Source organism: Peromyscus eremicus, chromosome 1, assembly GCF_949786415.1.
Source record: "Peromyscus eremicus chromosome 1, PerEre_H2_v1, whole genome shotgun sequence".
Lineage (NCBI taxonomy): Eukaryota > Metazoa > Chordata > Mammalia > Rodentia > Cricetidae > Peromyscus > Peromyscus eremicus.
This window is the reverse complement of record NC_081416.1, coordinates 49,924,549-49,940,138: the sequence shown is the minus strand read 5'-3', so window position 1 is coordinate 49,940,138 and position 15,590 is coordinate 49,924,549. Positions and strand designations below refer to the sequence as shown.

At 39.4% G+C, this 15,590-nt stretch overlaps 1 protein-coding gene across 1 annotated transcript; it reads left to right on the top strand.

Annotated features, from left to right (window-relative positions):
• The first annotated feature begins 287 nt into the window (after positions 1 to 287).
• Positions 288 to 11,792, top strand: LOC131895373 (membrane-spanning 4-domains subfamily A member 4D-like). The gene is made up of 6 exons (XM_059246130.1): positions 288 to 427; positions 2,404 to 2,523; positions 4,756 to 4,812; positions 6,123 to 6,245; positions 9,888 to 9,989; positions 11,646 to 11,792. Exons 1-6 carry the CDS (start codon positions 293 to 295, stop codon positions 11,790 to 11,792), a joined length of 684 nt encoding a protein of 227 aa, XP_059102113.1. The 5' UTR covers positions 288 to 292.
• The last annotated feature ends 3,798 nt before the right edge of the window (positions 11,793 to 15,590 follow it).

Genomic DNA, 15,590 nt, shown 5'->3' with positions numbered 1-15,590 from the left:
GGTACATATACACAATGGAATACTACTCAGCAGAGAAAAACAATGACATCATGAGGTTTGCAGACAAATGGATGGACCTAGAAAAAATCATCCTGAGTGAGGTATCCCAGACTCAGAAAGACAAACATGGTATGTACTCACTCATAACAGGATACTAGATGTGGAACAAAGATGACTGGACTGCTACTCACATCACCAGGGAGGCTACCTGGAAATCAGGACCCCAAGAAAGACACAGGGATCGCCAAAATTTCATTCTTATTTCAGCACTGTTTCTGCTGCCATGACAACCATGCAAGGAACAGAACAGACCATTGTAGAGGTGATCCCTGGAGATGTTCAGGCCTCAAAGAAGTCTGTTATAAGGTCACAACTGTGGAAAGAGAGCACAGAAAAATTCTTGAAGGGGGAACCCAAAGTCCTAGGGGTAAGATGTTTTTGGATCTGAGGGGAGTATGATTTTGTAAATATCTAAATGATTTAAAAAAAAAAAAAGCTAACACCAGGACTCTGTCCCACTTGGCTTAGGATTCATCAACACATCTCAAGATCATTGGCATTAGATTTTCAAATCTATCATTTGCAAATGAATATGTTATTCTATCACATCAGACTTCAGATTTAATTATGCTTAAAATATAGGAACTTCAGGTCTGTTCTAAGCTGTGGGTCATCCAAGATGATCATATGTACTTCAGTGCAGAGAAAAAGCTTTGCAAGCTTCTGCTGGGATCCAGGCCCAGGTCTACCCACTGGTTGATAAACCCATGCTGTTCTGATCTGTTTCCAGTGCCTTTCTTTTGCCTGCTACTCAGATGAGAAATCCTCTATTTTCCACATACTTCTGTCTGCAGAAGAGTGTGCCTAAAAAAAAATAGAGAACTTCAAAAGAATAACATCCCGGGCAAGTTAAAGGTCACTAAATGCAGAATGTACTCACTAGCCCAACCTTACAACCACTGGGTAGCTGCTGTTAGGCAGACAGCTGTTTTAAATAGTCATTATTCATGATATACATTTTGTGTCAGCAGGGAATTTGTATATGTAAATATATCAGTAAGAATTTATCAGTTGAGAGCAGTTTTACATTTACAGAAAAACTGGAGAGATAAAGATAGACACTCCCCAGTGCTGTGAACTCTGAGCTTAGTGCTCTGTGTTTTATTACTTCCTTTAAATATCAGTTAGGAAAAATCATAGTGTTATCGGGCAATATTAATTCTTTTCATATGACATAAGACTATTCTTAGTGGCTATTTTCTTTTCTGAGATTTGCTACAGTGTATTCTCCGGCAATTCCTCTAAGTGTATTGGATTTGTTGGCCTCTTCTTTTGGTTTTCCACAGTGTAATACCCAGCATGATTTCTGAGAGTATTAATCACTTGTCTTCTCAGTTACTTTGCCTAGAAAGTCATTGATTTTATCTATCTCTAAAGGAAAATAAACCTAGGTTTTGTAAGTTTTATCCATTGATTCACTGTTTTGAATTCCAGTGGTTTTCACTCTATTTTTTTTTCCTTTTGATTAAATTTTTGTCCTTTTTGGGAGTTCCCATGAATTAAAGTGCAGGGAGTTGACTTGGTTTAGATGTATCCTTTTTTTTATTTTAAAAAATTAATTAAAATAGGATTATAAGCTTTCTCTCCTCCCCTTTCCTCCACCAGCCCTCCCATGCTGCCCATCCTTTCCATATCCATAACTTCTTTTTCTTTAAAGATTATTGCTACAAATACACATACATATGAAATATATATATATACATAAATATGTAAATGTCTTTTCCAGTCTCTTCCTATAGCCTGTACATTTCCTTCTATGCACTGTTCTCATTTCCTCCCACATATCTTCATAAGTTGTTTTCATTTTGTCTAGTCTTTACTAAGGGAGTTCCCCCAATTTTCAGGTCACCGTATTCACATTCCTTCCTCATGCTCCAAGTCCCCAAAGAAGATCGTGTGTCTGTTCATATTTTCTTCACTCTGCATCAAATTTTGTTTCTTCAAGTGGCTTCTTGCTGGAATAACTTCTTCCTAATTCCCGAGTCTTTCTTGTGTAAGCACATGACAAAGGATAAAACAGTAGTAGAGATGCACAATGGGTATCATAAAAGTCCCTCTGGGAAGAACTTCACAAATTCCCTCCAAGTTTGAAATTACTGAAATATGTGTGTACATGTGTGTATGTGTGTGTGTGCATGTGTGTGTATGTGTGTGAGAGATACTCCAAGGGAAATTGGTAAGTTAGTACATCCCCCCTGTATATGAAGACTACTGACAAGAGAATCACATTTCAAAATTCATCTGTGAATATTTAAAGTGGAGATGAAGGGGACTTAGTGGTTTGATAGTACTTAGCATGGACATCATTTTTTGGTGGATAATGTTTCACTTTTTTGTGTCTAGGTTGTACAAGTTATGATTGCTCTCATAAACCTCAGCTTGGGTGTAATAATGATGAATTCAGAACATTCCCTGCAAATCCTTTCAGTGTACATATGGGCCCCAGTTTGGGGGTCAATCCCGGTGAGTGACATATCATCTTATGTAACTGGAGATAATAACACTGTGTTGTAACTGCACTAACCTTGGGTGGAATCCTCTATCTACTCTTTAAAGTAGTCTATAAGTTTGAGAAGAGTGTATCTAAACCTTATTCAGTTCTTTTCCTTGTTCATGTTGCACTATCAACATACCATTCACATAAACTAGGTGGACTGTTTATTTAATATGTCATTTGGAATACTGTGACAGCATGCAGTCCTGTACACCCACAAGAGTTACTTAAGCATGGGCACAACTAATTTCCTCAGGAGTCCAGAGGCTAGTCATTCCTAGGGTTGGTTATTCAGTGATACAAGAATGTCATCACATCTTGATCACAGAGCAATTTGACATGTTAATGTATCTATTTCATTACTCATAAATAGTTTACAAGTATACTCTTAAGCCTAAGGACAACCAGCTTGCATCTTTATTTGGGGAAATTGAGATCCATGTCTCTAGCTGGGAAGGGATCACTGAACTCTGAAGCTCCTGAAAAGAGTGAAATGAGGGGGCAGTGTTAGCAAGAGTGAGGAGACAGAACCGAGCAGATGATTCACAGAGTCCGCCTAATCAACTCTCAGCAAATTTTTAAAAGTTAAACAAGCTTCCTCTAAATAAAACTGAAGAGAGTTTTTGTAGTTCAGAGTGTCAGTTAAGTATAAAATATCAAACATTTTCTTACCTATAAGGTATGAGCTGACAAGTGAAAAATAAAGTTCATAAACTTGGTTATTTTTCTTTTTTTCTTTTTTTTTGGTTTTTCGAGACAGGGTTTCTCTGTGTAGCTTTGTGCCTTTCCTGGAACTCACTTGGTAGCCCAGGCTGGCCTCGAACTCACAGAGATCCGCCTGGCTCTGCCTCCCGAGTGCTGGGATTAAAGGCGTGCGCCACCACCGCCCGGCCCAATTTGGTTATTTTTCAGCTGAGAATCCCATTCAAGTGTTGTAAGGTTTCCATTTATTGATAACCTTGAGAATGAGAAAATTTAGTTGTTTTGTAAACCTGATACTTTAATTTTCCCTTCCTATTTGCAACAGGTGTTCAATATTTGAGGAATGCAAAAAAAATGAGGAATGCCACAGGCTCCCATACTTTTCAAAGTTTCATGGCACTTTACCTATCAATAATAATACCAATGATTATATGATGATAATAATATATAATAATATTAATAGGATAATAATACTGATGATAATAATATATAATAATATTAATAGGATAATAATACTACCCATAATACCAGTAATAGCTTTCATTGCATTATAATCTGGGCCTATTACTATATGTTTTTGTAAAATGTTCTACTTCAACCAATCACTCCAATTTCTGAGAGATTTGCTTTCATCATCATTTATAAATAAAAAAATGAGACTAGGAAAGGGGAATATACTCAAAATCTATTCATTCCGTGAATGAGGACTCAGAATCTCATATATCTCCTCACTATGGTTTTCTGTGTCCATCTTTATTTCCTATTCATTGTCATCTTGGCAACCAACTCTCATAGTTCATGATGGAGGACTGAACTCAAGGGCTCAAGCCTGCAGGGGAAGCAATTGACTGACAGCCATCTCCCCAACCTTACATCTACATCTTGATTTTAGTTTCAATGGTGTGATCCTACTGATTCTCCAATTAACTTTAAATCTTCTAAACCAACATTTGGAAAGCAAATGCAGACATCTGTATATTTAGCTAAATAGTTTAAAGAGGTCAATTCAATCAAGTTGACAGCAGTCATTTAGAATAAATTGAAAATAATTGCCACATTGCTAGATTCAAATGAGCTACAGTATTCCAGTGATTGTCTAATATAGAATTCAATTTTTGCCATTGTTTTATTTACAGCTTCAAATATATATTTCCAGCAAGAATAATTTCTGGGTTTTTTTTTGGGGGGGGAGCAATCTTCATCAGTTTGAGGGTCATGAGGGAAAAATCTTGTTATACAGACTGGGGAGTTCTAGTCTTCATTGCTTTTAAACAATTTTGGTAGGATGATAGTTGCATAGTTCACAAAGAAAACCTTGATTCTTCCAATGTCTCCCTCTTACTCCCCTGTTGCTGTGGGTAAGTTGTGTGTGACAACTAATACTGCTTTGAAGACAACTGATCACTTTAATAGACCTAGTTGAGTTAGAAGTGAGTGCCAGCATGCTATGATTTATAACTGTATAAAGTTTTAACCTGAATTTTTCCTCTTATGACCAGTTCATGCTCTCAGGGTCCTTGTCCATTGCAGCAGCAGTGAGAACTACAAAGGGACTGGTATGTATTTGTTGTGTTTTGCCATAAAATGTGAATGATTTTATCAAGTATGCATTCTGCTAAAATGTAAAGGGGGTTGGTTCTATTTTCCTGAGGCCAAGGCAAGGCTATGAGTTTTAGAATGATCTGACTTTCAAATGTGTAGCTGAGCTACAAGGTCATAACAGGTCTCATCACGTCTGAGTGGATATTGTGTCAAGGCAGATGCTAGGAGAATCTTGGTCCTGGTGCAGTGAATTCTGGAGGAGGAATCCCAGGTAGGGTTAGACAGATGAACCTTGAAACTTCAGATCCAGCCTGTGACAATGAAATTAAATATTTGTCGTGGCAATAACATCATTGACTGACAGATTAAAATGGCTTCTACAAATGTATCCAAAATGATAGATTTAAAAAAAAATTACAGCGGCCATAGAGATAGCTCAGCAAATAAGAGCACTTATTGTTCTTAGAGAGGACCTGGATTTGATTCCAAGCACCCACATGATGGTTCATAGACCTCCAATCCCAGGGGATCTGAAGCCTTCTTCTGATTTATGTGGGCACCAGGCATGTACATACATGCAGACGAAATTTGTACATACAAAACAATAATGATTTTAAAAAGACATTTACAGCAGGATTTCTGTCATAAAACTGATAAAAGGCAACAGCCAAGAGTCCAGCAATTATTTCACTAACTAAAAGCTGCATTTGAGTTTTCCTTCCTGCAGTAGGTAAACATCAACTTCTGTAGCATGATCAAGGTGACCTTGCTACACCGGGGCTCCTATCTACCTCCTTAGCATCTTTAACCAGCTTTGACCAGTAAAATGTACCTCATGGTAGAGACACAGCAAACTTTCAGTTTCCTGTGTAGTTTTACTTCGTACAAAAACTCATTGTGCTGAACCATGAGAAGAGAATTGTGGGGCCAAATCCACAGCATAGGAGGAACTATGCAAGAGGGAGATGGGCATGCGTGACTGTCAGCATTCCCACAAGAATAGTCAGGAGTTTGTAGCAGAGTGTGGTGGGAAATGACAGACAGGGCTTTCCCGATAACTAGTCAAAGACTGAAATTTTCACTGTGAAAATTTAAGAGCATCTTGTGCCCTTGAGAATCATCTGGAGAATTTAGTCTTAGGGAAAACAGTCTAAGGCTTTTTCTTTGGCAAGGGATTAGAAGTAAAGACATCATAAGGAAAGACACAGATTCTACTTTTGGCAAAAAGAGGATGAAATGCATTAATAAATCATGGTGTATTTCAAATATCGATGGAGCTGTACCAAGGATACAACTGAATTAACTGATTCCCCTTCCTTTCTAGGTCATCAGCAGTATAACTTTGAACACCACTAGCTCTGTGGTGGCTGCAGCAACAAGTATAATAGGTTTCATTAGTGTGCTTTCGAGTGCATTTCGTATTCCTTATACAGTCAGAGTTCTTGTGGTGAGTATTTCATCACTGATGGGATGCCACAGTGGAGGCAAGGGTTCACTGACTCTCACAAAAGCAACCATCAACCCTCTGATTATAAACCACATTGGGGAGGTAGGGATGATTGGGAAGTAGAACAGTTATTTATTTAGGGATCAGGTGACATCCGATTATTTCCCTTCTGTCTATAACTAAGTAAAAAGAAAACCACTATTGTGGCTAGTTCACAGACATAGGGGCCCATATGTCATGTCAGATCTTGAGTTGGCACTCCAGAGAGATACAAAATAAAACCAAGTTCCTAATAGTGGGGGTTCCAAACCCCTTGGGAGGAAAGACATATTGTATACTTTATGATTTTACAAAGCAGAATTAAAAGGGTGAGCTCCTTGTAAGAAAGAACAGATAGAGTACTTGTTACCTGGAACCATCAGAATAAGCCACATGGAATTGCCAATGACCAGCCAAAGTGACTTAGAAAAATAACAATCCCTACATCTTAAAGGAGTATATTATAAACACATATACACCTGCTACTTATGTTGAAAATCTTTCTTTCGTTTTGTTTATATTGCTGTTTTCAGTTTGTGTGTTTGTTTGATATTTCTGGAGATGGGAGTCTTGCTATATGGCCTGGGCTGTCCTTGGATTAAAAATCACCATCTCATCTCTGTGTTGGGATTTTAGTTGTTTAGTTGAGCTACCATTCCCAGCCTGTGCTTGTTTATGTAAATTAAATTATGTATGTGACACTGTTTATGAATCACGTAAGAGTGATGAAATATCTCTAAGGGAGAATATGAGGCATGCAGACCTAATCTGTACTCTCTGACCCTCAAAGAAACGTTTAATCTAACTATCTAGATGGTCACACTTCTGAGGACAAGGCTACCATCTCTCCTACTTGCTGTTCTATGAGGGACTATGGGGGTCCAGGCCCTGGATAGTCCCCTCCTAGGGTCTGGGAAGAATCTACAACCAGCTCTTAATTAATCTTTGATGAAAAGAAATGAATCTATGTACACGAAACTCCTTAGTCCATATACTTTATTATTTTGTGTCTGTTCTCTCTCTACAAGCTTATACTCTGCTCTCAGTTTTAGCTCCTTTCCTGCCAAATTTCTCCTACACTTGTCTGTTGTCCCCTCTAGGTTCTATCTTAATTCCTTCTTTTAGTTCTGTCCCTTCTAGGTTCTCTTCCATCTAATTCTTTCCCATATCAGCTCCTCTCCCATCTCCTTCTCTCTCATCTTGTTCTTCCTCATCTTGTTCTTCCCCATCTGGCTCTTCCTCATCTTCCATCTCATTCCTCTAGTCCTCTCTTCTAGCCCTTCAATCCAGTTCTTCCCTATCTCAGTTTGTTCCTCTCAAGTTCTTACCCATCTAGTTCTTCCATTCTCTTTTCCCTTCTCCGTCCTGTCGTGCCCTGGAAGTCCTGGTATATATACACTTACAAGCAGTAATCCCTTGGCAGTGCAAGCCAGGTTTCCAGGGTCAAAAAGAAGGTTGATGAGAATCACATAGAGGGGCAATAACCATTAATTATCATTTGCAACCAAAAAGGGAAGTGACCAATGGGGAAATGAATTAACTAAAGGCTAAATTCAGGTAATATGTAAGAAGATGGATCTTATGTGCTCAACTATAGTCTTAAGTGTGATTGGTAGAAAATGTTAAGAATCTATAAATTGCTAGGTCAATGGGAGAAAATAAAACTGCTTTCTTTTTTACTGTGGCTCCTATCTGTCCAAGCTATTTGCCGTTTTTCTGCAGGGTGGGGGATAGTGTACTCAGTCGCTAGGCAACCTGTGTACAGCTAGATGACTCTGGTGATAGTTAAAGGGAGATCTGGAACTAGAGGTAAGGTTTGGGAAAGGATGAAGTAAAGCTTAATTGGCACATCCACAAGGCTTTCTCAAACAGGTAGCCTGGATGCTTAAGTCTGTTCTTAGAGAGTACTGAGTAATCTCTGATAAAGTACTTTCCTCCATCTGGGGATGGACCTGGCTGGATGCTGCCAATGATGATAATTACAGGGAGGCTTGAACTGGGGTTCTGGCTGAGCATAGCTGTCAGCGCAGAAGGTTATCTAAATATTCCTAGAAGTGGTTAGGTAAGGAGTTAGAGGTCTATAAAGTTAGTAAGGCAGTAAGAAAGGAGGGTCCAAGCTAAATTGAGTAAAGCTATTACTCAACATCTACCTAACCTAGGCAGTGTCTCCTTGTGGGATTTACCTTAAGTCAGGAGACTTGTATGTGGACTATGATTACTGTTAGTCCTTGAAAGTGGCTAAGGGAGATATCTGATTCCAGAGAAAGCCTTTCCTGAGGCTGTTCTCCAAATATCTGGAATGTGTATGTACAGAGAGTGATCAGTCTACACTGTTAGCCCTTCTTAGGGAAAAGTCAATTGGGAAAACTGTGAAAGCACAGTTTTCATAACAAAAGACAGCTGATATTATAACAAGCCAAATAACAAAAAAGCTCCTTGGAATTTGGCTTCCTCTAGAAGAATTCCCTGATCCCTCCAGGTAGTGACTTTGCCATAACCAGCTGAGTTCTTAGGATATACTCCTGCGGCCCGCAGCACTGTTCTGCCCTTGTGCCTGCCACAATGCCTGAAACACAGAGACTACTGGATCTGTTGAGGCAGGAGCAAGGATTAAAACAACAAATGCAAATATTCTCAGGGCCCACTGAATCAGTATTTCTATGTGCCAAGCTCCTGATCTATTGACTAATTCACAGCAGAGGGAGCATTTCTGATCACTGAGAGAAAAAGACAGAATATCCAAACCCAGCAGTTCCAGGCACCAGTACAAGGCAAGAGAATTCAGAACAAACGTGCTACCTTTGTTCCTCCATTTTGATCCTGTGGTCTGGTGAAGAATCAGACAAAGTCAAGTGCCTTGAATACTAAGGGACGTGGGGTTTAACACCAATCAGTTATTATAGCTGTGATAATTGCTACCAATTGAATGCATAATCCAGATATATTACAGGATGACAGAAGTTCAAAATGAGTCTCAATTGCATAAAATCAAAATGTTGACAGGGCTGTTGTCCTGCCTGGGAGATTTAGGGACAGGTAATTTTCTTGGCTTTTGTGTTTCTACATTCTGTCTCCATCCCTCGGCTCATCATTCTGTCCTCTATTTCAAGGCAAGTACTGCAGCCTCCTCAGGCTCTAGGACTTTGATTCTTCAGCATCTTGCTTCTACTTGTGAAGACGTTGTAATAACTTGGACACCTTGCACAGGCCAGGACAGTCTGTCTATATTATCTAATAAACAACCTTCCTTCCCACTGCAAACTAGTATCTCCCCATTCCAGGGCTTGGTTAGAAAGCCAACCTGAAAGACCATTCTCTTCAAATGTGGAAAAATATTATGATTTTTCTCCATGTGAAATTTTTAGCATCAGAGCATAGCAGACTCTGGGGTCCTGATAATTTTTAATAATAAAAAATTGATAAAATAAATGACTTTCAGGAGGCCAAGAAATTGTCTAAGGGTTGGACCATATCAAAAGCTGTATTTCCAAATCCCTGGCTAGGGTCTTTCCTCTTTGGGGATGGTAGTCAAGGGGGAGGGCATATTTCAAACTTATAATCTCCACTCACTCTTCACATTCCTTTGTATGAATCTGTTTTTAGGGTATGGATGCTTTGATGTTCATTTTAAATGTGCTAGGATTCTGCGTTACTGTGTCCATTGCTGCCTTTGGGTGTAAGGCATCCTGTTGTACCTCCAGTGAGGTAAGTATCAGTCCTCGTTAAATGATGTTCAGTAGATCTCTATTGCTCTGTAGTCAGTCACATAAATCTAGCAGCTAACAAGGACACATCTTCATTGTCTCTCACCTTCCTCAAGTCAAGACCATCAGCTGGGTCCTCTGCTCAGACTTCAAAGGCTTACCAGAGAAACTGAGGTTCCCTTTGGGGTTTTTAGCTTCATTAATAAAAGAGTTTAGAACCAGACTCAGAAGGAAGCTTATGAACATTTTTATGACAGTTTCTGGGAGGGAAAACAACAGAACAGACAAGGTGAAAATATCTGCAGCCTTCAGGCAGAGGGGAGATGGAGAGAAAGATCTAGAAAACCAAGGGAGTCTGGGAAAACATGTTTATGATGGCCAAGCCATGGATCTGAGTTCAGAGGTTACCCAATTCCAAATCCCTGTGTTTCAGAGCAAAGACTGTACCAGAGACTCGTACTTAGAAATAGAAATAGAGACAATTTATTAAGAAAAAGAAAAGTATTACTAAGAATGGAAGTGGGTTTGTGAGGTGTAGAAAGAATCCAAAAGGCTTCCAGCCACAGAATGTAGCACCCTTTTACAGGACTGTGAGAGATCCTGCCTCTTCTGTTTGTGTCTCACAGATTCACTGCCAACCATCCCCACCTAGCAAGCTCTGTTCCTTAGATGAAACCCAGGTGGAAAAGTCTTTCCAATCTTCTTCTGTGTACTGGTTTCTTTCACGTGCTAATCTTTATTGTTTGAGAATGCCATAACTGCAGATAATGTGCTTTGATCAAATCCAACTCCTTTTCCTCTGTTCTAATCACTCCTTTCCAAACCCTGTTGTCCTGCCTCAAATGTGCTCAGGGAGTTGACTGGGCTGTTGTTTATGAGAAACTTTCAGTTCGTGCACACATGACCATTGTCTTTCCCCAAGAACTGATGCAGATGATCTTGAGCCATGAGGAGGAAGAGGGTTACATAGAGATAAGAAAGTGACAGACTTATGAGGAGAAAAAAAGACCAGGAAGTAGACCATGAGGATTATATGCCAGGAGTGTCCTCAAAGCTGCAAAGCCTCAAGTAGAGAAAGGAGCCAGTGAAGCCTAGCAATTGCTCCCTAGAGCTGAGCGATGCTGTTCCTGCTGACCTCCTGTATTAACCCACAAAAGCAGTGGCCTAGGGGCATGTTATACTTAAGCATGTACATCTTCTTCATTCTACCACTGCCCCCACATCACTTGAGTTTGTGAAGGACAGGTTTTTCCCAAGTCTCATGATGCTTCTGCCATTCTGGGCCACTGTCGTGTGTGGAGAAATTTGTTCGTGTCTGTCAGGTCACAGCATGGATGTGCTGCTGTCAACAGGAGTAAACTAGTTTGGAAGAACACCATTGTCATTTACCACAACACCTTGATTCTTAAGCCATTTACATGGAAGATTCATGCTCCAAGATGTGCTGCAAACACCAGCTTCTCTGGTCCAACTCTGCTGTAGAATGAGCATCCTATGTGTGCAACACCTGACCTATGCCTGAGACACCAACCAGGGTGATGTAGGATTCAACTCCATAGCAACAGTGTAGACACTGGTAAAGGTGACATCGTAGGGTAAGGAGAAGGAAGCTCTAAATATACTGGGTGACTCAGTGACATTGTGATTCATTTCACAGGTTGTGGTAGTTCTGCCAGCAAATCCTGCTGTGTCAGCAGCGGCACCTCCCATGCCACTACAACCATTGGTACCACCAGTATACCAACAACAAGATGTTCCAGAAAATCTATACAAGAATCCCACTGGAGGAAGAGTCCAATTCTAATTTGTGTGTGTGTGTGTGCGTGTGTGCATGCCTGCATGCATGTATGTGATTTCAGAATCATGTTCTCATTGTTTTTTTTCCCCTGAGAAATTAATGCTTCATTGCACTGGCTTTTGGTTGGAGTATCAGACCTGTTATAAATAAATAAACCCAAGCATTTACTAGGCCAACAACACCTGAGTATCTTCCATTCATTGTATGTACATGGGTATTGAATTGGCAAAGAAGTTTTAAATGCAAACTGAAAAAAATGTGTTAGCAAAATGAGGTCTCTGAGAAGTGAAGACTACAGTTCACATTTTATTTGAGGCTTTTGCTAAATAAGTAGATTTAGCTACTCATGATCATGTAAATACACATAAAGTATGTAAGACAATAGGCAAATTAAACCATTAACTATAGCCACCAATTTTAATCTCTATGTGCATGTGCATGACATAATACCATAGAATATACTTTAATTAATATGGATAAAAATTACAGTGAAGACAAGTGGTTGAAATCAGGATACCTGATTCCTAAATACACAACACACACACACACACACACACACACACACACACACACACACACACACACAGGCACGCGTGCGCGCACGCGCAGACACACACTATGCATCTCTCTCTGTATCTCTGTCTCTCTGTCTGTCTCTCTCTCTATATATATACATATATATATATATACATATATATCATATGTATGTGAGTATGTATGTATTGTATATGTGTAGTTGTGTAGTGTGGATACAGGGAGCAGATACACACATATGTATGTATGTATTATATATCACCTAAAAAGAAGTTTCTTATTGTTGTGAATTGAATCTGCAATGTCCCCTAGAGATTCACGTGTTTGAACACTTGGTCCCTAAGTGGTACCACTCTGTTGAGAGATTGCTGAATCTTTCAGCTATGAGTTCTAACTTGTGAAAGTGAGTCACTAAAGGTTGGCTTTGAAGGTTCTGCTGCCTTCCAGTTTCTTCATGAGCTTTCTGCTTCCGGGCAAGCCTCACTGAGAGACTCTGCCAAAAGTGATTGCAGCAACAGCCCTGCCCCACCATCCCCCCCTCTACAGACCATACCTGCAGAAGCCATTAACTAAAGTAATTAATATACCTATATAACCTCATTGTTAATAGTACATTCCAGAGATTATAAACATAATCTAGTATAAAATTCCTACTAAAGTTTCTACCACTGTCCACAAAGTATATATTTTTATATGTAAACAAATTATACAAATTTGTCTAGAATACTATATCTTACATTTACACATACATTCAAATAAATCTTGTTGGCTTATAAATATAGCTGCATTTCCAGTCTTTTAAGAGTGCTATCATCTAGATGCTTAGGTCAGCTCCCACACTGGTTTCATTTGTGATCTGTTCTTATATTGTTTTCTAATTTATAGAGTTAGTCTAGATTGATTGTTTTGTAAAAATTGCATGTCCTTGAAATTCTCCCCCAAATTCAGATGTTGGAATCCTAACTTGCAGTGTTACAGGGCATTTGTGTGGTGTCTAAGGTAGGAGAGCAGGTCACTCATGAATGATCTCAGTGCCCACAGATGCAGATCCCAGAGAGTTCTACCATGTAGACACAGCAGAAGGCAGTAGATTTTTAGGTGTGCTCTGTAGATTAAAGGTGTGCTCTCATTGGACATGAGACTGTGTCAGTGCCTTGATCTTGAAGTCTCAGACTCCAGAATTGTGAGAGATAAACATTCCATGTAAGGAAAGTGTTCTCCACTGGCTGTCATCATGAGAAAGATTTATTTGCAAATTCATTGCTGAGAAGTTACCAGTAGACAGATTGTTTAGGTACATGTGAATATTATGTTCTCCTACAAGTTTTACTAAATGATCTTAGCATTCTTAAAATTTTCCAGGGCATTCTTAGTTCAGTTACTGTTTGTTGAATGTTGGTATTACCTTTCTGGTTGGAAGCAAAGTACAAAAACTCTGCTATCAGGCTAAATTTCCCTGAAAGAAATAAGTGTAAATAAATTCTTAGCCAAATTGATTCTAAATATGTGTCAATATTTACAGTTCATTATGGAATAAGTCTAAAGCCTGTGTTAGTTTGACATAGCATAGTTTAAATTATTTGCATATCTCCAAGCAGCCAGGATACAAACCTCAGGTACTGATGTGTCCCAAAAGGCAAAAACTTACCAAAACCACAAACATGCTGCTATTTCTTTACTTATAATCTTAAATTAATGTTTTAATATAGTGTATCAAGAGAGTTCTCAGAAATAAAACCCTAAAAACATAACAAATGGGATAGAGACATGGCTCAGGAGATAAGAGTCCTTGTTTTTCTTGGAGGGGACCTGGTTTCAGTTCCCAGCACCACGTGGTGGTTCACAACCCTCTTCTGACTTCTGCAGGCACCAAGCACAAAAGAGGTGCACATATACACATCACACAAAACAACATGTAAAATGAAATAAATTTATCTATAAAAATAATACGTTGGACAAAAATGTAAAGCAATTGATTCAAGACCAGTACCAATTAGAAAATGATTGATCTAAAGCTGTTTCAAGCAAGAAAAATGAGACACTTTCCCTTACTGGGGTTACTCAAATGCTAGAGAGTCAGACAAAGCCACAGATGTGCTTCCAGTAGGTAATCTGTCACACTCAGGATGAATCCCAACACTTTGCCCAATTCTGTTGACTTTCAAGTTGTTCTTTCTTGGTTCTTCGTGTTACTTCCTTGTTCTCATTATGGGAACTGTGTTCTCAGCTAAGGATGAGACCTCTCAGTCAGATCATTAAAGTGCTTATGTTACACTCTCGCCCTTTGTTCTCTGAATCTGGTCAACCCTGGAGCAGATGGCCAGGCTGCATTCACAACTGCATCTTTCCTATTTCCCAATCACACTTTAGCCACGAGACATAATGAACAAGACCAATACTATTGCAAAACAATGCATCTTTTTCTTCTCCATTTGAAGCACTTGGGAATTTTTTTTTCAGTTCTTTCCTTACCAAGAGAATAGAAAAGAATAACAGAAAATATAAGTAGAAGAAAGGAAAACATTTTTCCTCTAACTACAAGGTTTCATTTACTAAACTGTAAAGAATTTATTCAATGTTCTTATTCTGTCTCCACTCTTACTCCGGAAGTGTACTTGGGAGAAAACACAATTCTGAGCTTCTCTCTTGAAAGGACAAGATGCTTAGCCCCTAGTGAGGTGATCTACAAGACTGTTTTCTGTCTCATCTGACACATAAATATGACAGAAGATAGCACAGCTTCCGTATCTTATTGGAACCTGTCTTAGGGAACCCTACTGTCTCCCCCCACAGGGGTGATTGCAGCTCTACAGTGAACAGGGCCGAAAGCGATGCTGAGTTCTAAAGGACAAACAGTGAACTGGTTTAACCAGGAAACTACACACATGTGCCAGAGAAGATGCATCTCAAAAATGTTTGGGAGTAGTTCCAGAATCTACTCCCAGTTTCTTGTTTTGTGTCACAGTCTCACACACATTCCTTCTGGAAAGTCTTCCAGGAATAAGTTAGCTTTTATTGTATGTCTACAATCATGAAAACAAGAAGGAAGCTATTGGTGAAATTATTAAGGCCACTCCACGTAGTTAAAAGGAAGATTTATTTAGTGGGTAACTTACAAATGAAGGGATAGGTAGGTCGTGGGGTCTGGGGAAGGTGTATCGCAGTCCAGCGGTGTTCTCTGGAGCTCTGCTCAGTCAACCTCCACCATCCAGGGTCCAGGAACAGAGAGAGAGCTGGCCCATCTGGGTCTCAGGTCTCCAAGGGTCCTCC

Coding starts and splice junctions, on each gene's coding strand:
- LOC131895373 (XM_059246130.1), top strand. CDS start 293: ATGCAAGGAACAGAACAGACCATTGTAGAGGTGATCCCTGGAGATGTT. Junction 428..2,403: donor GGGAACCCAAAGTCCTAGGG/GTAAGATGTTTT, acceptor TTTTGTGTCTAG/GTTGTACAAGTTATGATTGC. Junction 4,813..6,122: donor TGAGAACTACAAAGGGACTG/GTATGTATTTGT, acceptor CTTCCTTTCTAG/GTCATCAGCAGTATAACTTT.